Source organism: Alosa pseudoharengus, unplaced genomic scaffold (genome assembly GCF_046254945.1).
Source record: "Alosa pseudoharengus isolate Yale_2024_CS ecotype anadromous, Long Island Sound unplaced genomic scaffold, YU_APseudo_1.1 YU_APseudo_1.1_scf_12, whole genome shotgun sequence".
NCBI classification, from domain to species: Eukaryota; Metazoa; Chordata; class Actinopteri; order Clupeiformes; family Clupeidae; genus Alosa; species Alosa pseudoharengus.
Genome location: NW_027468587.1, coordinates 24,604,284 through 24,626,417, shown reverse-complemented (window position 1 = coordinate 24,626,417; position 22,134 = coordinate 24,604,284). Strand labels below are relative to the sequence as shown.

At 43.3% G+C, this 22,134-nt stretch overlaps 1 protein-coding gene across 1 annotated transcript in view; it reads left to right on the top strand.

Moving 5' to 3' along the window:
* grik2 (glutamate receptor, ionotropic, kainate 2) overlaps positions 1-22,134 on the top strand; it is a 170,486-nt gene that overhangs the window by 142,410 nt on the left and 5,942 nt on the right. Inside the window, exons 14-15 of the mRNA XM_076279486.1 lie at positions 10,299-10,524; positions 20,925-21,175. Of these exons, the coding sequence (XP_076135601.1) occupies positions 10,299-10,524; positions 20,925-21,175 (477 nt within the window). The remainder of the gene's footprint in view (positions 1-10,298; positions 10,525-20,924; positions 21,176-22,134) is intronic.

Below are 22,134 nucleotides of genomic sequence, written 5' to 3'. Positions count from 1 at the left end.
GGTTCTTACATTGGTGTTTTTGCACAGGGCCTTTGTGAATTAGGACTGACAGTCCATCATTTTTAGGAATTTCTCTTTAATCGGCGAGTCATGAGCTACGTTCCACCTTCAGATGCTGTGTGAAAACGGCCCTGGTCTCTGTTATGATCCTGCTGAGCCTAAATGAGTAAAAAACAGTCGCTTATAATCCAGACATGTACTTTTTTGAGGTGACGTGCAGACCAGACATGTACTCTTTTGAGGTGACGTGCAGTCCAGACATGTACTCTTTTGTGGTGAGTGGACGTGCAGTCCAGACATGTACTCTTTTGTGGTGAGGGGACGTGCAGTCCAGACATGTACTCTTTTTAGGTGACTACACGTGCAGTACAGACATGTACTCTTTTGTACTCTTTTGTGGTGAGTGGACGTGCAGTACAGACATGTACTCTTTTGTACTCTTTTGTGGTGAGTGGACGTGCAGTACAGACATGTACTCTTTTGTACTCTTGTGGTGAGTGGACGTGCAGTACAGACATGTACTCTTTTGTACTCTTTTGTGGTGAGTGGACGTGCAGTACAGACATGTACTCTTTTGTACTCTTTTGTGGTGAGTGGACGTGCAGTACAGACATGCACTCTTTTGTACTATTTTGTGGTGAGTGGACGTGCAGTACAGACATGTACTCTTTTGTACTCTTGTGGTGAGTGGACGTGCAGTACAGATATGTACTCTTTTGTACTCTTTTGTGGTGAGTGGACGTGCCGGCTGGTTGGCAGTGAAAGAGCCCACAAACACTGCTGCTGCAGATCACAGCCTGGATCATGTGAACCAGCCATATCAACAGAAAGATCACAAAGATTAAAGTTCGTCTGTCATGACCTAGGATGAGTTTCACAAGCAGTCTTGTGCTACAAGCACTGTTACTCTCTTTTGCTTTCACTGGATATAGCGGAGTAATGCTGGGAAGGAACATAGTTCAAATCAGCTGTCTTTCATCAACTCTGGATCTGGGGTGAAGACAACGGCCAGCCCCTCTTTTTGTCACTCCTGCATCTGATCCTGCTGTGTTCACCATCTCTCTCTCTCTCCCGCTTCGCTGCGTTCACCCTCTCTCTCTCCCACTTCGAGGTGAGGCATGGCGCGGCGCAGCGCTCCATCGCGTACACAGGCATCCCTCTCTACACTTCAAAAGGCATTGTGATCAAACAGTGGAGCTGGTGCTCTTTTTGCAGGCGGCTCCTTCCAAGAACGCCCATCACCAGCGCTTTTAGGCTCTCGCTCTGCCCTCTCCTTTCACCACTCTCTTACTTTGCATCTCTCTCTCTCTCTCTCTCTCTCTCTCTCTCTCTCTCTCTCTCTGTGGTTCTCTCTCGACATCAAAACAATCTGCGGCTGGATTTAGCTGAGCGCAGCACCCCCCTGCTCACCTCCACTCTGCTGCCCTTGAGGCGTTTTTTGTCCCTCTGTTTGTGGAGCCATCTAATCCCCCCCTCTCTCTCTCTCTTTCCCTCTCTTTATTTCTCTCTATCTCTCTTTTCATTTCGTTTGTCTTTCCTGCTCACTCTTTTTTTTTGCCCTTATGCCTAACCACCGTGATACTGCCGTCATCACTTTTTTAAATTCAGTTGTGGAGGTTTTTTAACATTAAATTAAATCAGTGGTCATCATCTCTCTACATCCATCTATATGTCACTCTTGGTTTTTCCTTAGCCTCTTTGTCTTTTTTTTATCTGTGCAACTATACATCCTGCTTTCTCCATCAGCTACTGTTCAGGTCTCTCTCTGTCTCTCTCTCTCTCTCTTTTTCTCTCTCTCTCCCTCTCTCCCTCAGAATTTCTCTCAGACTCACACATTCTCCCCCATCTTGTCTTCTGCAACCGCAGGAAAACTTTTATGTTATTCTTTTTTCTCTCATCCCTTACTATGCCTGCAGGCCTCTGTTAACCAGAGGTGAGTTTATGGCTGGTGCAGGCTGGGAGGGCTGACTAACATCACACACACTAATGCAATCGGACCAGCAGGCTCAGGGAGGAGGATGAGTGTGCGGGGTGTGGTGTGCCTGGTTGTATGCATCACCTCCGAGGCTCAGGCAAATTCAAGTCTAATGCATCCCAGTGATTCCAAATGAGTCAACAAAGTTCATTTACAATATAGAAAAAGCTACATCTAATTATATTTATTGAATAATTTTAAAGATTTCATTATTACACATATTTGTTCTTTCTGTAAGAGTTTTTACAGACAAAAGATATTTCATTGAGCTATGCTCAGTTTCTATCATTTCCACAAGACAAATCAGGGCTCGCTAACCTTTCACTGCTGAGCCTCTTTATACAATGCGATTGATGTTATTCTACATTCAAATGAAGTAAACGTTGTTTAAACTGTGTGTTCTGCACAAATCAGCTATTGCCAAACATGTAGTCAAACACATAGTATCCACAGAATGAAAGGTATCACAAACAGTTGTTATATCTTTACAGTAATTTCCTCTGTATTAGTTGCATTGTGTGTAAGCCGCAGGACATTGTTTTATGCTAGTTAAAAGATTATAAGCAAATATATATTGAATATAAATATATATTGTGTATATATACATTAAGAGTTCAGATGCAAAACCCTCTAAATCCTGAACATACCATGGTTATACCAAAGATCCACTTTAACCCTCTCTGGTTATACTTTTACCTAAGGCACATAACATGATGACAAAACCTCAATGCACTTATTCATGCACATCAGGTTGCATATTATAAGAATACTAATGGACATTCTTACATACTTATCACAGTAACAGTTATTTTCTATTGATTTCTTTTGTTCATTTATATGTACATTAATATACACACGGCACAGTCATTTAAATCAAATGACCCAGCATTTCTAGCAGCTCCCCTGCATGTTCTAATGAGTGAGGTTGCCTCAGGGCTTAGAGCACCCTTCACCAGTCATTGTGTCTGGGCAGGCAAGTGACACATGGACTTCTTTGTTGGCTTCTGTGCACCCATCACCGCAGCCTTGGCCTTTGGATATGCAGCAGCACTAGTCTGTCAGTGCTTCTCCAGCTGCATCCTCCAGCACGACTCCTGACTGCATGGGAACACAAGATGGCCATTGTCTCATAGCGTGGTCTCACAAGACTAAGCAGGGTTCCATCCAACTAAAATAGCATAATCCACATCACACAGACGCCTGCCAAAGAACCTGCCGTGTACGCTGAGCTGTGGACGGAATTAGCTTTCCTTACAAGTGTGTGTATGTGCCTTTGGTGTCGATGAGGCATTGCGAACAATATCTGTCAAATCTGTTTGGGTGGATGATTGGTCGGGTGGGATGGAGATGGGGGGGGGGGGGGGGGGTTGAATACAGTGTTTGTGTTGATGGTGTTCTGTTTTCTCCCTCTCCCGTGATTCCTTTGATTACGACCCTTTGAAAAATATGCAAAGCACTTTGCCAACCAAGACGTCTTGACAAGCTTAACAATGGAGTGTGTGTCTGTAGGAGGTGGACCCTAGGGACAGGCTGTCTCCTAGTCCACCTGCACAGGCATGCAGACACACACACACACACGCACACACATACACACACACACACACACACACACACTCACATACTCACATACAATACACACACATGCACACACCCTCACACATGCACACACATACACACACACATATACACACATGCATACACACACACACACACACACACTCTCTTACACACAAACACACACAAACACACTAAACATCCACTAACATTCAGTTACATCTGCCTGACAGAACAAAACATTAGTAAACACATATACATACTCAGACACATCTTACTGGAACAACTGAAAATTATTCTAACGTACATCCAACACGGACATGTACAATCTCTGTCACACTAACGAGCATGTAGTGTTACAAAAACACCCCCATAACACACACACACACACACACACACACACACACACACACACACATACACACACACACTAAAGCCTTCCCCCACAACTGCTCTGCTTTCTGCTTGTGACTCCTGCATGTTTGGGCTGATTGCGAATGAATCCATAATGCTATGCTGTCACTGGATGAACATAATGAGAGCCTACATTTAAAATGGACACCCACAGGCCCGCTGCTAGTTACCCTGTCACTTTGCCACCAAGGATTACAGGCGTACTTTGACACTGCCAGTCAGGGGCATGGATTTCACGATGTTGCTGTAACTTTACTTTTCTGAAACACAGGCTGCTTTTAAATGCTCAGAAATGGTCACAAAGAGGGGACAAAACAATCCACTCCTACAGCGTTAAATATGGTGTCCGATGTCTTTTTTCACTCTCTTGTGAAGCTTTGTCACTTCCTCGGTCTGTAACACCACATCCTCTCAGTCCTTCTCAAAGCGAACGTGACGAAAGAGCGTCTGCTGCTGTGCACATTTCAAACACATCTACAGTGCAGCAGCTTTTGTGTCCAGAGAAGAGTAAGGCCATTATTGGAGGCCATTACATTTCGTGTTAGGTGCTTTTTTGTTTCGGAATGTGTTGTGTGGCATAACCTTCTCTGGTCGTGACAAGCTCTCTCACAGAGGAGGATGAAAAGGTGCAGAGGTCTAATGGTTTGTGCTTGATTAAAGGTTGTCATGCTGGGCCATACTAGAGTTGGGCCATTCATCTTTGCTGTGACTGTGAGCATCACGGTTGCCCCAAAAAGAATGGATGGACAAAGAGAAAAGGCCAGTGAGACGCTGGCCCCTGAGGTCACCGCTGCTAATTACAGATGCTGATACATGCAAATGGAAGCAGAGGAGCAAGTCGCGCCCAGTACTTAGTGCTGCATTAGGAGTAGCAGCTTTTGTTAGCGAAAGGCCAAGCAAGGAGATTGACAATTTACAAATGTCATGGCGACACACGCTGAACTACATGATTATGGGCTTGTTGTTATGTGCCCTCCGCTTGTCTGTCCCACTAGAGAAGAGAAAAGAGCGGGAGAGAGATGGATACCATCTCAGAAAACATATCTGGTCTGCTTGTAGAGAAAACCTTATACTTAATCTGTAAAGGGTAATGTGAAATATCCCCTCTTGAGTTTTATGATGAATAATAATCCCATACCTTATTATTCTGCAGTTAATATCAAGTTCCAGACATAACTTAAATTAGGTTGTTGGCTTGAATGGTCTTGAGATCTCTACAAGCTCACTCCTGGTTTGCTTGTGTAATTGTGTTGCTTCAGCAGAACTGAAATTGCCCTGCTTTCTCAGTAGAAACAGTTACCTGATCAATGACCTCCACCGCGCTGCTGAGAAAGAGGACTCTTGTTAGACCTTTGAATGAAGTGGGTGGAAGTTCGGTCCAACTGAAGTTAAGAATAGTCTTATTAAAATGATTCAGTTGAGTTCCAGATTTCTTTCCCCTGGCCAGTCTTGGCATAGTGCCCCCATGGTGCTAAAGAGCTATTTTATTGCATGGACATAAAGGTTCGATATTGAGCCTTTTTGAGAATAAAAAGGTCTATTGCCGAACAGACTCTGCTCAGTGTGGATGGGCGTGTTGCATTTATGGTGAGTTATGAAGAACAGGTCTTTCTTTGTGCACCCCCTCATATTTCTCTCTCTCTCTCTCTCTCTCTCTCTCTCTCTCTCTCTCTCCTCTGTCCTCACCTCTCCTCTGCTCCGCGGCTCGAAGAGTCCTCATCCGTCAGCGAGTTTGCCGTGTCACCGTTAACAGACTTCGGCTAAGTGACTCCCCGCTCCAGAGACACAGAGTGGCGGGCGGTGGCGTCTCGTAAACCCATGCATTACACCCCCTTTTATGAGCCATACATCCGCTTTTACTGCCTTCTCAGGAGAGCGCCTGCACAAATCTGTACCCTCTCCAGAATCGGACCTCACAGAGCAGACCCCCCCCCCCCGCTCTGACCTGACAAGCAAATTCCGTTAAAATGCCAGCAAAGTTGAGGCAGGTTGAAATCCACCCACCGTGAGCTCACAGGTGCCTTGTAAATGCTTGACTGTGGAGTTTATCACCCATTTTACTCCGATCCCAGGTGATGTCATTGTGATTAACACGTGTGCGTCTCCAGCTTCTCACCGTTTCATTTAGAGCTCCGACAGCGTTGTTTACCAAATGTGTGGTGACTTGAGTTTTTGGTGCGTAGCAAATTAATAGGGAGAGAGAAAAAAAACGCCACAGCGAATATTGAATGAGGCTATGCTAATTCATGGCCACTTGGGCATGATCAAAGGATTACGGGAGGTGCTGGTCTTAATCAACCTGCATCCTTCAGACTGACACAGGAAGTCTCAGACAGGAAACTAACTTGGGTATCTGCACCAAAGTTGGTGAGATAGCAACTTGTGATGGTAAAAGACATTGTAGGTTACGTGTGTGCATGTGTGTGTGTATGTGTGTGTGTGTGTGTGTGTGTGTGTCTGTGTGGATGAGAGGCAGATAGAAAATATGTGTAAGTCTGTAGGTGTGTGTGTGTGTGTGTGTGTGTGTGTGTGTATGAGTGTGTGTGTGTGTTTGTGTGTGTGTGTGTATGTGGTGTGTGTGGGGATGAGAGAGAGATAGAACATATGTTTAAGTCTGTAGGTGTGTGTGTGTGTGTGTGTGTGTGTGTGTGTGTGTGTGTGTGTGTGTGTGTGTGTGGTGTTTGTGTGTGTGTGTGTGTGTGTGTGTGTGTGTGTGTGTGTGGATGAGAGACAGAAGTCTGTAGGTGTGTAAGTAGCGTGTGTGTGTGTGTGTGTGTGTGTGTGGTGTGTGTGTGTGTGTGTGTGTGTGTGTGTGTGTGTGTGTGTGTGTGTGTGGGTGGGTGTGTGGATGAGAGAGAGATAGAAATTATGTGTAAGTCTTTAGGTGTGTGTGTGGGGGTGTGTGTGTGGAAGGGTGGTGGGGTTAGCTGGGAGAGGGCTTAGTAAAACTTTGAGCCTTGTGATCTCCAATACAAGGGATTGCTAGGGTTGGAGATTTGACATGCAGGTTTTTCCAAGTCAGAAGTGCAAGCCGACAAGAATGTCGCTGAGATAAGACCCGAGGAGATGAATGTAACCAAACAACTCATGGAAGCATGGAACAGAATTTATCAGACACACAGAGCCATGCAGACCAGAAACAAACAGTACTAATGACTGGAAATGTGTCTGTTTCTGGGTAATTAGTTTCCTGGGTAAACTAGTCAGGTTGCCTTCACACACAATGAAGAGTCAGGATGTTCGAAGTTATGAGATTATTGGGCGGTCAAATGATTAAAAATATTTCAATATAATTAATTACATATTCTGTAATTAATTAATCTATATGTAATCGCATGTATCAATATTTGCTATGAACATATTTAAAAATATTTCAATTCAAATACATTTATTTAATTTCATTAATTTAATTTCATTAATTAAACGAATAGCCAAGCCAACATTATAGACTTTAAAGTTCAACGTCTCTTTTATTATCATTTTCACTGTCCTGACGCAGGAGTGTCAGTTTTTAGCATGGTAGCCTAATGCAAATTACTGAAGTTTCCACTCACTGTCAATGAGTTAGTTGGTTAGTTAGTTAGTCTGTCATAGGTAGTAGCCTAAACAATAAGTTTGCGTCTGAACGCCTGGTCGGGAGTGGCTTGACAAGGCTGGCTGCTAGTGTTATTTCGCTATTATCATCAAGGGGTATGCTAGCTTGGACCTCTGTGCTGCTTTGCATTGACGTGATATTTCAGACTTGACAAACTCTTATGGTACGGAAATTCCTTACAGAGATTACAGAGAATGATGCCCCTGTCAACAGTTCCATCTGGGCATTACGTAAATGCTCCATTCACTGGACTAAGCAACACTTTCTCATCTGCCTCCTTCAGTGACTACAGTCACTGTGGCTAGAATTGCGCTGGGTCAAAGGTCAGAGTTCTTTTTTTTTAAGATGTAGTTTTTTTCTCTGATTAATTAATTAATTAATCGAAATGAAGGCGTTATTTTGACAGATTTAAAATATTTGTGTCATTTCTTGATTCAATGAAGCCATGCATGTGTGTTTAAAATGTGTTTGTGACACATTTTTACATTTTGAACAGGCTTTAATATTACGGTGGCTTGCATCATGCCACAAATATTATTTTCAGTGTTTCACAACTGAACTGGTATTTATCAGTGATCCCCTTTGGTGGATTGGAGTGTCAAATGTTTATGGATGGATCCTGTTTTTTTGTATTTTTTTTCTATGTGCCTACCTCGGGTTGACTTTGAGCTTTAGTTGGTTATCTGTTGGATTTACGAGTCTGTCTCGGCCCCGACGGACATTATTGGGGAGGTGGAGATGGAAAGGTGAGGTGTGTGTGTGTGTGTGTGTGTGTGTGTGTGTGTGTGTGTGTGTGTGTGTGTGTGTGTGTGTGTGTGGTGGTTATCCATCCCACCCGCCCCTCTGTCTTTGAGGGAGGGCTCCTCTGCCTTATCAGCACTCTCTAGTCTGCATGCTCAATCTCCTGATTTGTCAAGGGTGACTCGGAGAGATTCTGATAGGCACTTCACAAATCACTCGGTTGATCTAAAATATCGACCCGTCACAGAAAGTCATTACACACAATAATGGCAGATCGGACCTTGAAGATGTGGCTTAATTGGGTTCCAAATGCCTTCGAAAAATGGCCCTTGTGAAATAAGTGGACCTGTAGTCTTTTAAATTGTGAGGTATCTTTACCTTGATGACAGCTCTATCACGATCGCACATGATTTGAAAACTAAAGCTACCATTTTACTTTCAGGAAACATAATCAAATCTGCTAAGCACTGGTAACTAAACTAAATGACAGAGGAACATAAACATTATAGAAATCATGCATTTGAGACAGTAAATCTAGCATAACAACCTTTTGACCAGTGCCAGTCTTGATGTCTTACTAAATTAGTAAAGCAGTTGGCAGTAAAAATACCGAATGGGTACTGTATGGGAAGTATAACAGAAAAATGAACAGCCTTGAATTAAATTACATCTGTTTCTGTGGTTGTGCAATAGTCTAAACTTGAACTAATCAGTCACGATGTGCATGCAAATACAATAGTCTTAAATCATCCTTCATGTTTATTTTCATATCTCTCAGAAATCAGGAAATGTGTTCACTTGAGCATGTATCTTTTGTTAAGTTCACCTCTCCTGCGGTTGGTCAGAATCATTAGCATTGTCTTTGGTTGGTATCGGTGTTGCCTTAACCTCAGATAATGAGACATCCTGGGAAAGGAGGAGAGTTCAGCTCAGACGAAATTAATGACATGTTTGCTAATGACATTTATAAAATAATTGCATGTAAATCATTTGGCATGCTCCAACACACACACACACACACACACACACACACACACACACACACACACACACACACCGAGCTCATCTCTTATACAGAGTAAACTTTCTCCCACTCACTCGCTTCAGTTTTAAGCATTTGTTTACTCGCTTGCGTGTGTGTGTGTGTGTGTGTGTCTGTGTGTCTGTCTGTCGGCCTTGTGGTGGCTGTCTACCGCATCCAGAGCCAGTAAGCAGATTTATGTCAGCGTAGATTTAATTTGCAGTCTTTGCTCAGCTCTGCAAACTGCAGATGGTTTCCCATCAACACAAAACTAAATTCCTTTGTACAAGCTGAGATGGCGTAGTGCCTTTTTACCTCCCCTGCATACCGCCTCATTTGTAACATCGAGTGTAACGTCAGGTATCAAGCGAGTGCAGCAAGGAAGGCAGCAGTTTACATGCAAATACCCTCCAAAGGAGATGTGAATTAATGGTGATTTTTTTTTTAATAAAAAAGTATGAATCTTATGTAACAATTCCTTGTGTAGTATATTCCCTCAGGAAACATGAGTACTGGTGTTTCTTGTTCTGAATGGGTCTAAGGATGCTGTAAAACTGGTTGTTGTACAGTGCCCATGGAAATCCAGAATAACAGTGGATAGCCATTACTCCACTCGGGAAAGCACAATAATGGGTCTCACCCACATTGTACAATCCCGCATATTATTTTATGGTGTTCTTGCTGTATCAGATCCATACTACATGGGTATATGTGCTCTCTATTTCGTTCAATCTCGCTCTGCATCTCTTTGAACCAGCATCTCTGCATTTAGTAACAATTTGCATTAAACACTGAGCAAGGTGGTGTGGTTGATTAAAAATATGACGAAGACTTCTGGTCAAAACGTTGTTAATAAACCACTCTGGGAGCTTATCGAACAGTGTGTGGGTATCTTTTTATTTTTCAGTTGATTAAAAATATGTTATGATATCATATATGTCCATGAATATGTACAGTGTCTGAATGTTGCCTTACTGTTGCGCTCCTCACCCCTCTAGAAAACCAAGATCTCCACGTACGACAAGATGTGGGAGTTCATGAGCAGCCGGCGTCACTCGGTGATGGTGAAGAGTATGGAGGAGGGCATCCATCGCGTGCTCACGTCCGACTACGCCTTCCTCATGGAGTCCACCACCATCGAGTTTGTCACTCAACGCAACTGCAACCTCACGCAGATCGGAGGCCTCATCGACTCCAAGGCCTATGGAGTGGGCACACCCATGGGTATGTGCAGCTTTTCCCCATCAGATGATCTAATACAGTGGTTGTCAAACTGTGGTACGATTACCACTGGTGGTACGCGGACTGTCTCTAGTGGTGCTCCAGGGGTCTCGGAGATGTTTTTTTTTTCATAAGGATGAAATAATCACAATTTAAATAATCACAAATTATATCAAAATATATACAATGAAAAATCCTTAATCACTGAAGTTAAATTTAAACTAGTTTTTGTCTTTCTTGGGGGGGAAATGATGTAAAACAGTATGTACAATGTAAAATATGTAGTTTATTTTGTCTATGCTACTGTATTTTAATGCTGGTCATAATGGTGGTACTTGAGCTAATTGTTTTCTGAGGTGGTACATTGTGGAAAGTTTGAGAACCACTGATCTAATAGAAAGCATGAATCATAAATTACGCTTTGAGGGAATTAGTGAATTTTTGCCACATGAAGACAGATTTGTTTTGACTGTGACAGTGGCCTGCCGCACTGAAGTCACGGATCAATATTCTAGAAATTAATTATTACCAAAGGAAATAACTTCTCCAATCAGCTGCACCGGTCAGTGAGATAAATACTGCCTTCCTTGTTCATAGCCTATTTTTGTCCATATTCTAAACTTGTTAATTGCTGGATCTTCCATAAGTTGTTGTATATGCAATGCAAGCTCAATTACATGGCTATTACATAAGTATTACTATAATGCTTCTGATTTGCGGTATTTGCAGGCAGATAAAAAAAATGCATATGGTATTGGCACAAAAATCAGTTTGCAATGAATACTGCCCTTCCCCAAGCTCTTGACAGCAATTTCCATTATGCATTGAAACATACAGTACAGTACATTTTCCCTTTTTTTCTAGAAGTCTTTTTTTAATGAACTTTGTTTCTTTGCATACACAAGTAAAAACCCACAGTCTGAATCGGTTCTGCTTGCAGAGTAGCTCTGGTCACAGAGTTAATATGCAGATGGTGTATGGCTTTGACTTCATTTTGATAAATGACTCAGTAATGCCTCAGCGTAGGGTTAGCTTATAGGGGCTAGCATCTCAGTAAATTAATACACCACCTAGTGCTCTTGCTCACTGGATGTTTGAGATGGAGAGAGAGAGAGAGAGAGAGAGAGAGAGAGAGAGAGAGAGAGATGGGGTGAGTGAAAGAGAGAGTGGGAGCCCCTAGGGTGAACAAGGGAGGAAATAGATGAATATATAAAACAAATAAATGAATGAAAAATGCGGTGGTGCTGTGCGATGGTATCCCACTCCCGTGAGAAGGAGGCTGAGGAGGAGTGGGATCTGATTACCGGGCTCAGCGGCAGATTGTCTTAATCCTGTTATACAGGCAGCCCCTAGCTGTGTCAGCTGCACAAGCAAGGGGGGGAAGTCTCCTTTAAGTACCTGAGTTTTCAGAAAAAGAGAGAGAGAGAGGAGAGAGAGAGAAAGAAAAAGTCTTTCATGGCATCACCTGGAGACATTAAAACACAATGACCCCACACTATGTTAAGACTCGTCACTCGTCTCTTTGGTCTTTTTTATTTTGTCTTTCTCTTTTTTGAAGTAATGGAATTAGAGTCTCTGTGTTACCTTTCCCAAGGATTAGACAGTTTCTTTAAAAGTATTCAGGGTGTGCTATCTGAAGCACAGCCACGTGTGTGTGTTGGGTTAAAATGGCGCCGTTCAAGGAGGTACAGCAGCACACTTAGCCATATGTTTGATTTCCTGAGTAAACACAACTCATTTTAACAAACAGCTCAACTAAGCTCAGCTCGTGTCCGCTAGCAGCTGAAGCAGTAGCACGTGAACATTCCCACACTACTCTTGTTGCCTCTGGAAGATCTGGTGTAGGGGAGGGTTTATGAGCACGAGGTAACACGAGGAAGCTATTGTTGAGGAAGCTATTTTGTTTGAGGTGTTAACACACCTCGAAGTGAATGCTTATCCTATTTAATTCACTAAAATGTCTTTATTTTTATTTACACAATAAGAATGTGGCCTTAAAAAAACTCCACATTTCTAAGCTACAGAAAAACAATGGCAGGTGGTGTGTGTGTGTAGTGAAGCATAGCATATCGATGCACACCGTCTCTAAACGAGTGTCCTCTCCGCTCAGAATCCCAAGTGCCTTCACTTTGAACACAACAAATGTCTGAATGTTTGAAGAAGCACCTTGATGTGGGTTTCAAAGGCCTTCCTCGGTCATCTCCACCTTGCTTGTCTCTGTCATCGGCCCCCGCCATGTAAACGAGATGAGTAATTGACAGCCATGCAGGCCCAGCCATGTGCAGGGCAGATGCTTGATTGGGATCATTGGGGAGGAGGACTCTTATCTTAAAGTGGGAGATAGAGGGAGCAAAGATGGAAAAAGATAACCTCAATGCATCATGGACAATCCTAAACATAATAGGTAGCTTGCTGGATTTTCATAATGTAACAATACATATGATTTGTGCAATGCAATGATTTGATATATCAATGTGCGATATAATCATTAGCATTCCTGAGGAAGTGGAATAAAGTTTTTTCATTTAGAATTGAATATTGATGGATAGTTCCCTTCTGGTCTATGCTCTTTCCTTGCACTCTGTTGACTCATCTTTAGATATGGAATCTTTTATCCTGCTGGCAGTGTTGGGTTATAGGTGAACAGGAGACATCAATTTGTATTTCTCTGTGTGTGCCTCTGTGTGCTGTGTGTGTGGAGGAGCGAGAGGAAGTTAGAGATAGAGATCAAAAATATATAGAACACTTGTACTACAGTAGAGCATTTGTGTGTGATGTGTGGTTGTGTGTGTACACATGCACGTGAGTGTTTTTTTTGATGGGTTTGTGCTTCCAGGAGTAGAGAGGGAACACAAGGGGAGGGAGAAAAGTATTTATCTGTGTGTGTGTGTGTGTGTGTGTGTGTGTGTGTGTGTGTCTGTGTGTGTGGGTCTGTGTGTGTGTATGTGTGTGTGCGCGTGTGTCTGTGCATCTGTGGTTTGTGCTTCCAGGAGTAGAGAGGGAACACAAGGGGAGGGAGAAAAGTATTTATCTGTGTCTCTGTGTGTGTGTGTGTGTGTGTGTGTGTGTGTGTGTGTGTGTGTGTGGGTCTGTGTGTGTGTATGTGTGTGTGCGCGTGTGTCTGTGCATCTGTGTGTGTGCGTGTGTGTATGTATGTGTGTTTATGTATGTGTGCACGTGTGTCTCTGTGTGTGTGTGTACTGTATATATGAGAAAAACAGGGCACAGGGTGATTTATCCCTGTTCGAGTGAGTGTGCTGCTCTTATGTGTGTGGATGTGTGTGTGTGTGTGTGTGTGTGTCTGTGTGTGTGTGTGTGTGTGTGTATGTGTGTGTATGTGTGTGTGTGTGTATGTGTGTGCATGTGTGTGTGTGCGCGTGTGTGCGTGCGTGTGTGTATGTGTGTGTACTGTATGTATGTGTGTGTATGTGTGTATGTATGTGTATGTGTGTATGTATGTGTGTGTGTATGTGTGTGTATATGTGTGTGTGTGTGAGTGCTGAGAGGGCTGAGATCTGCTCGGCGTGCCATTCTCCAGGGCTGGGGATAAATCCGACCGCGGTGATTTCCCGGGCACGTTTAAATGCAGCGGTGGCTCAGCCCAGCCAGCAGCTGGGTCCCCACCACGGCAGCCAGGGTGGGGTGGAGTGGGGTGGGGCAGGAGCATGTTCCTCAAACGCTACCAGTGTTTTCTGTTTGGTCTGATACATGTCGAGTGGGTACCCTGGGAGGCTCATAGCACAGAGGTGCAAACGTACACACATACACAATTTACACACACACACACACACACACACACACACACACACACACACACACACACACACACACACACACATATACACACACACAATCACAGACATATACTTTACACACAGGCACATACTCAGGCACACACCCTGGCCGTGTGGAAAAGGGATGTTTAGCATTATCACTCCCTAGTGGACCATTCACAGGCGGCCCAGAATACGGCATTTAAATTGCTAATTCTACCCTTTTAGTCGCTGTTACCATATGCAGGCCATGCCCCCCAACCCCCCCACCCACCCACATATACACACACACACACACACACACACACACACACACACACATACACACATACACACCATGCTCTGGTAAGCATATGTCGTTGACTTTGACAAAGCCTAGTTGTCAGGTGGCATTAATATGGGGCTGTTGATGGTGCTGCTCGCCCCTGTCCCCATTGGCAGTGTTGTTGGCAGTGTTGCTGGTGGGCGGGGGTGGGGGGTGGGGGGGGGGGGGGGGGTACACACAACTCACTCCAGTTCCAGCTGTTTCTGAGCCTGCGGCCCAACACATAGTATCAGCTGAGGGGAATGTTGGCAAAAAAGACTATTTTTTAGACTATTATAAGGCATATTTAGTGAATAAGCTGCCAAGCTATATCTATGTGTGTGTGTTTATGTGTGTGTGTGTGTGTGTGTGTGTGTGTGTGTGTGTGTGTGTGTGTGTCTGTGTGTGCATGTGGGTGTGCGTGTGTGTGTGCATGTGTGTATGTGTGTGCATGCATGGGTGTTTGAGTGTGTTTGTGTGTGTGTGTGTGTGTGTGTGTGTATGTGCGTGTGCGTGTGTGTGTGTGTGTGTGTGTATGTGCGCGTGCGTGCGTGTGTGTGCGTGTATGTGTGTGTGTGCATGCGTGGGTGTTTGAGTGTGGGTATGTATGTGTACCCTTGCTTGCATGGTAGGAAAAGTAAATAAAGGGCCAACTACTGTGAGCATCCCCCTGAGATTGCAAGAAGGAAAACGGAATAAAGTGGATGTATCATTTTCACTTTAGTACTTGGAAGCATCAGGGAAGCCTCTGCAGCTCATGCTGGTTTTATCATGCCATTATTAAGTTATTGTTCTTGCAGGCACTGGAAAAAAATAAGTTTTAACTTCAAATGAAATCAACATAGTATGTGGCCACGGTTACAAAATGGGGAAATAATAAGCAAGGCTATTGCTCTTACAGAACACTTCAATAGCTCTCTTGGTCACGCTTCCCTCCAGCATATCTAGACTTGCTTACTTGTGAACTAACATGATCCAATCAACACATGCAGCTGCATATTTCCCACCATCTTGGACATGCTGCAGGATATTGTTAGTTGTAGTGTAAGAGTGGAAGACTCCTAGTCGGCAGTTAATGCATATGTGTGGTGTGATATACAGTAGTGTGTGTTTGTGTGTATGTGTGTGTGTGTGTGTGTGTGTGTGTGTGTGTGTGTGTGTGTGTGTGTGTGTTCTCTCCATTGGGGGGGTGGGGGGTAATTAAGTGGAGTTATGTACAAAACCATGTCATCCAACATCTGTCACTGGTCCGTTTGTGCAAGACATGCAAGTAGCCTGTGAGTAAACTAACCTTACCAGAAACCTTCTATGTATGTATCTCCAGGGTCTTACCAACAATACACACACACACACACACACACACACACACACACACACACACACACACACACACACACACACACACAACAACCATGCTTCTTTCTCTCTCATTACTATCAATCCTCATTTTGCTTCATTAAGTGGTATTAATCATACTGTTCATTGCATTGTGTGCATATTGGCTGTCAGCACAGCACAGTCGCTGCCGCTGGGGGATTTTTTGCCGAGGCTCGGAGATGATAGAGAGCATTCTTACTTACAGGCCTGCAAGGAAATCTGAGGGAATTAATCAAGCTCTGAGAGCACAACCTGCCTGGTGTTCAGGCAGAGAGGGAAGAAGAGAGAGAGAGGGAGAGAGAGAGAGAAAAAAAGAGAGAGAGAAAGGGGAGAGAAAGAGGAGATGTCTACTAGATGTCTGATAAGCTATTTATTCCATCAAAAGGATTTAGCAAGAACAAAAACATGTCAAAGAATGAAGTGTTTATTTGGTTCCTTTTCCTGTTCTGTCAACATTTCTGCACATCCCTTTCTCTTTCTGCTGGATATTTCTTCCAAGTTTGGGCAGGCGAAACAAATCTCTACATGCATCTATCAGAGATATCCTAGCATTAAAGATATCTTCAATTTTTAGGGACTTATTTGAATTTATATGCTGTTTTTTGTGTCTGCAGACAAAGCATCAGGGATTTGTTTGCCATTACTCGTCTTTGATCAGTATAGATTACAGCAATGTTGTATGTGTCTTATTCTGCCTTCGCCGTCGCCTGTCATGTAATTCCCTTCCTTTGCCTCAGCTGGGGGGTTTTAGCGGCATCACTTATTGGCGCCCATGCTGTGCCAGTCTGATTTGCATCCCTTCTATTTGCATACCCTGTTTATCACCAGCCAACTAACAAACGCCAGAATGCTGGCTTAAATGCTTGCTGTTTGAGAAGAGGTGAGTTGAGGTGCGGTGCAGTGAAAATGCTCCTATAGATTTGTGATTTTTTTTTGCAGGTGAAGGCTTGTAGTTGGCTGAAAGACCTCATCACCTATTGTTCAATCTGTGCAAGCTTAGATTGTTATGTTTCATAAATAACATTATTATGATCAACTACATTAACATCTATCAACATCAAAATGGCTGCAGGCAGAAATGCAATCACGTTATTCAGGGGCGGACTGGGACCAAAAATCGGCCCTGGCACATTTGGCCCAAGCGGATTTCAAATCAGTCGGGCACACCTAATTAAATACAAAATCTTTGCATTACCCTTAAATATGCATGTATTTCCAACTGTCATGGAGAACTGAAAGTGATGTAGGCCTCATTGGCTGATCTGACTGATCAGAGGTAGCCAGGAGCACATGATCTCCATATTCAAGTAGCCTAGGCTATACAAGCAATTATTAAAGAAGAGTTTCTGCTTGAATTCAAATTATCATTTCAAATTATTCAATAGGCTACATTTAAACTATACAATACTCAACTGACAGCAGCACCAAACAGTTACTGAAGCCTATGTGTAAAGAGCTAAATTACCTAGATTGTCGTAGACATTAATCACTGTAGGACAACTGAAACAACACGAAATAAACAGGGCTGTTGCTGGAAATATTTTATTCCTGTAGGCTATACTACCCACCTACATTGCTGGTACATTTTGGAACATTATAGCCACGTTAACTAATTATCTTTAATGTCTTCCAGTAGCCTATCGTATAGGTTACTGTATATATAGCTCAGTTGGCTTGTGCATGAAATATGACTTGATGTTTTGTAGCCTACATTTCCGTCAGTCTACAGTCTTTTAGCCCATCTTTACCATGATAACCCTTCCAAGATAGAACCCTTTCGACGCTCTACTTTGAGAGACCAACCACCACTCATGTCATCGAGGTTGAATTTTGAGCGTCTGACGGAAACTGATCAATCTGACCAACAATTAACATCGATTTGACACTCTTTTGCTATCCGGGTTTGCAAATCATTCATTTAGAACATTTCAGTTGCGCTATTTGTTATTATAATCACAGCACGACCTTACGTTACCATTACCATATCATTACATTATCGCAATTAATAAGTCATCATAATCATCATCGTCAGCATGGCATGTCACACATAGCCTACCTGCTCCACCACTGAGTTCTTATCATGTAGCCTCAAATAGGCTCCACCACCTGCTCCCTCACTGTCCCTCTGCTCTGTATGCTTGCTTACATCCTCGTTCAAACTCAACGAACTTCAACATGTTGTTGACATATGCTAGCCTACTTGCAATATTGCACTATTATCACTACCGGCACCCGCTGCAATTTCGTGTAGGCAACTTCGACTAACTTTTGATGCGCTCACAGAATCCTGGCTATGAGCCAAAATGCGAGGGGTGGGGCCTGACGTGAGCTGTTATTGGATCAGTCAAGTGTCAATATGGAAATGTAACCAATGGGCCGCTGATTGTCCTTCCTTTGGGCCGATCGTTGGCCGAAATGATTAAATTATATATGGCCTATTCTATCGGCCCAAAAGGTGCGTCGGCCCACCGGGAAAATCCCCGGTATGCCAGATGGCCAGTCCGCCCATGACGTTATTGTATCAGATCACCACTCTATACCAATGGCAAATAAACATATTTGATTAGCAAACACACATACATGTATTTGTAAGCAAGAGGTATCTTTCCCGTCGTCATTGTTTTCTGAGATCTGGTTTGTGTCTGGTTAGACTTGGCCAGAGTGTCATTTGAATATGAGATGAAAGAGAAAATAAGGACACATCAGTCTGTTTTGCAGTATCACCATAGCAACAAATACTGTTGGTACATGGCTCTCTTGTGTTGTCCCCTCGCTCCAAGAAGCCCTGCCGTGCCCTTGGGAAACAGTGGCAAGCCTGCACTGACTTCAACCAGTTAAACGTGCCCACCCAGCAATCACCCAGATGAACAGCTAGCACACTCGGGGGAAGGTTGATCTGAATGGCAGTGGGTAGGCAGTGCGTCTCAGCCGTGCTGAATGTCTGCGTCTGGTTATGGCCATCGGAACAAGAGATGGCAATTCAGTGGATCCAGCATTATAGCAAAGACTGTGACTGTCATTCAGGCACAGAGAAAGTGAACCTGCTTTCTGTGCTTGGTACTGCAGGGTCCTCTATAAATGGTGTGTGGAGATAAAGAAATAGTGGATGGATAAAAAGAAAATCTGATTAAATTATTCAGATGCTGTAATTGCTGTGATTGTGCAGCTTTACTTGAGTGCTCCCTCTGCTTTGAGATCATGTCGGGAAGATTTCAGAGACTTTCCACTCTGTTTCGCATGCACACATCAAGTTGAATCACAACTCGGCACCCATGACGCGTTTGATCTGTGTGGGAACTGCGTTATGCTCAGGCCTGTTTACCTGTGCAAGGGTACGGGGCCCCGCAGAGAGCTCGATAGCAGTCTTCAGACACCCAAGAAGGCACAGATCAAGGCCCACCCTTACTTCAAAGCCCCCCTGATTGGAAAAGGCATTTATTTATGAAGCCAAACAAAACAATGCGTACAGGAAACATTACAGCAAATTAAGCATGGCAACCCATTTTAATTAGAGTGAAAATAAATAGATAAAAGGAGTGTGTGTGTGTGTGTGTGTGGGAGGGGGGGGGGGGTTCCCTCAGAAGTAATTGCCATTTTATTGCTGTTTTATCAGTGGTACCCTGGGAGCTGTGTTTTACAATACACTGTTCGACACCTGAGGGGCTACCCATGCACTCATAATCAAACATGCACACACACACACACACACACACACACACACACACACAAACACACACACACACACACACACACACACACACACATACACACACACACACACACACACACACACACACACACACACATCTTCACACATTTATACTTTCCTTATATTGCTTCCTCTCCGGCTACTTGGACTGGCTAAAAGTAAAGCTTCAAAGGAATCCTTAAAAGATTAGTGCTTTTTACTGCTCGGCAACTTTTCTTGGAGGTCCTTAATACGCATTTAGAGAAGTCTGTAGCCTCATTTAGTGAGTGCAAAGACTACAGATTAGTCCACACAATTCAAACACCATATTTTTTTAGCATCTGGATTAGCCACAAGCTGAGAGCGCACGTTGGATAACACACTAGCTGCCATGTTAATCGCAGTCTTGGCGTAATCCTTCCAGAAAGACCCCAACAGGAGATGCTGCTGGTCTGGTCTGTTTTCACGCTTGGGTCCTACACTCCAAAAGAAAAAAAAGCACTCTCACACACATCAAATATGTATGAGATGAAGCCCAAATAACTTAAACTTTGAGACAACATAAAAAAAAACACTTGAAGCTAAATCACTTAGTGACTCTAATCCGGTCAGTGTAATTCAACTGAATCATATGATGGTAAATTGAACTGACTCTGACCTCAGGGTCTGTGTCCAGATAGTGTTTCTTCAGATTGCCAACATCTTTTTTTCAGTTGTTCCCAATGAGGAGAGAGTGTATGCAGTCGGCTAGAAAAAAGCATCCTTTTAAAGAGCGCTCTTGACTTTTCTGTGTGACTGTTTCGAGTGTTTTTTCTAGTTGAAACTCGTACAACTTTTGGAAGTTCTCAAGTTCTCAGAAAGGCACCGGCATCGTCACAATGGGGTGATGCTGTAGTGTACCATAGCTGGACAAAATGAACCTTGATGGCGGATTCCCTAGATGGCTGAAATTTAATTTGTTTGCTTTTTGGCCCCATAGATTTTTAAAAAGTAAGCAAGAAATAGACACTGTACACTGTCTAAAAATCCTGTTACTGCAAGCAAAAGGTATGTCTGAGGTGGTATACGAGATGTCTACCAACACATGTCTAAACTCAGGACGCATACTAACAACTACCTTGTCAAGCTGTTATTGTCATAGGAACAAACAAAGCAAATGTGTAGAAATGTTCTTTTGATAAAGCGCTGGGTTGAAGAAAGAAAACCGCTATATGGGCACAGGGTCTTAGTCTCACAGCTCCTCTACTTTTTGACCCCACAGGCTCGCCATACCGTGACAAGATCACGATTGCCATCCTGCAGCTGCAGGAGGAGGGCAAGTTGCACATGATGAAGGAGAAGTGGTGGCGTGGCAACGGCTGCCCGGAGGAGGAGAACAAGGAGGCCAGCGCCCTGGGCGTGCAGAACATCGGCGGCATCTTCATCGTGCTCGCCGCCGGCCTCGTCCTCTCTGTGTTTGTGGCTGTCGGCGAGTTTCTGTATAAATCCAAACAAAACGCACAACTTGAAAAGGTAAAGCAACATTTTCATGTTTCAGGACTTAAGTGAATGAAAGCATTGTAACAACATTAACACCTATCACGGTTGCTGTTAGCTTTTTTTCTGTTTTTGATTGATGTCTTCATTTATTCTGTTGGGAACTTTGTTGCTGTTATGTTTTTCTTTTTTATTTCTTTTTTTTCAGCGGAGGTCAAAATTAAGTGAATTCATGGCTTCTGTTTATTTATTTGTTTTTGTTTTGAAGTATTGAAAGCACTTTGCATTTAGTTGTTGTGCTTGATCATTGTAATGACTGTTAGTGCTCACTCTGTCGATAAAAGCACACTCAATCATGTTAATGTTCACATTTAAAGGCAAAAAAACACAAAACAGAGGCACTAATGCACCTTAACACCCTTATACTTCCATTAAGCAACTGGGGAGGTATTGATGGCATTCGGTCCTTAACACTATAAGAGATAATGGACACTGACAGTAATATATTTACCAGCACAACCTGTGATTTAATGACTTTCATTTGATTTATTTTTTCCTTTTTTGTTTTAGGGATCACCAGGGACTGTAGCTACTGGTAGATCAGTAGAGGACTGTTTTGCTCTCTAAACTTCCTTGAGAGAATCCATCTTTATTTTAAAGGCTGTGAGATAGACAGCTCTGTGCCTGTCCAGTCTGACTCATATCAGACTCCAGTGGATGTTTTCCTCCCATCAGCTTACACAAAAAAGGGAACAAAATCCATCAGTTGTTGTAGGCCCACAAACTTCAAACAGCACCTCTGGTGAACGAAAAGCACCTTGCAAAGCGGTCCATTACTGCTGGGCAAAAGGGCCCAGCCATAAAAAAAAAAATCTATCAGACATCCTCTGGGCCTGCAGTGCCATCCTCTCTATGTGTGTGTGTGTGTCTGTGTGTCGTTGGTATTTTGGACTGATGCCACCGTGTTCATGTTGTCACTGCTGGCTATGTCCCGT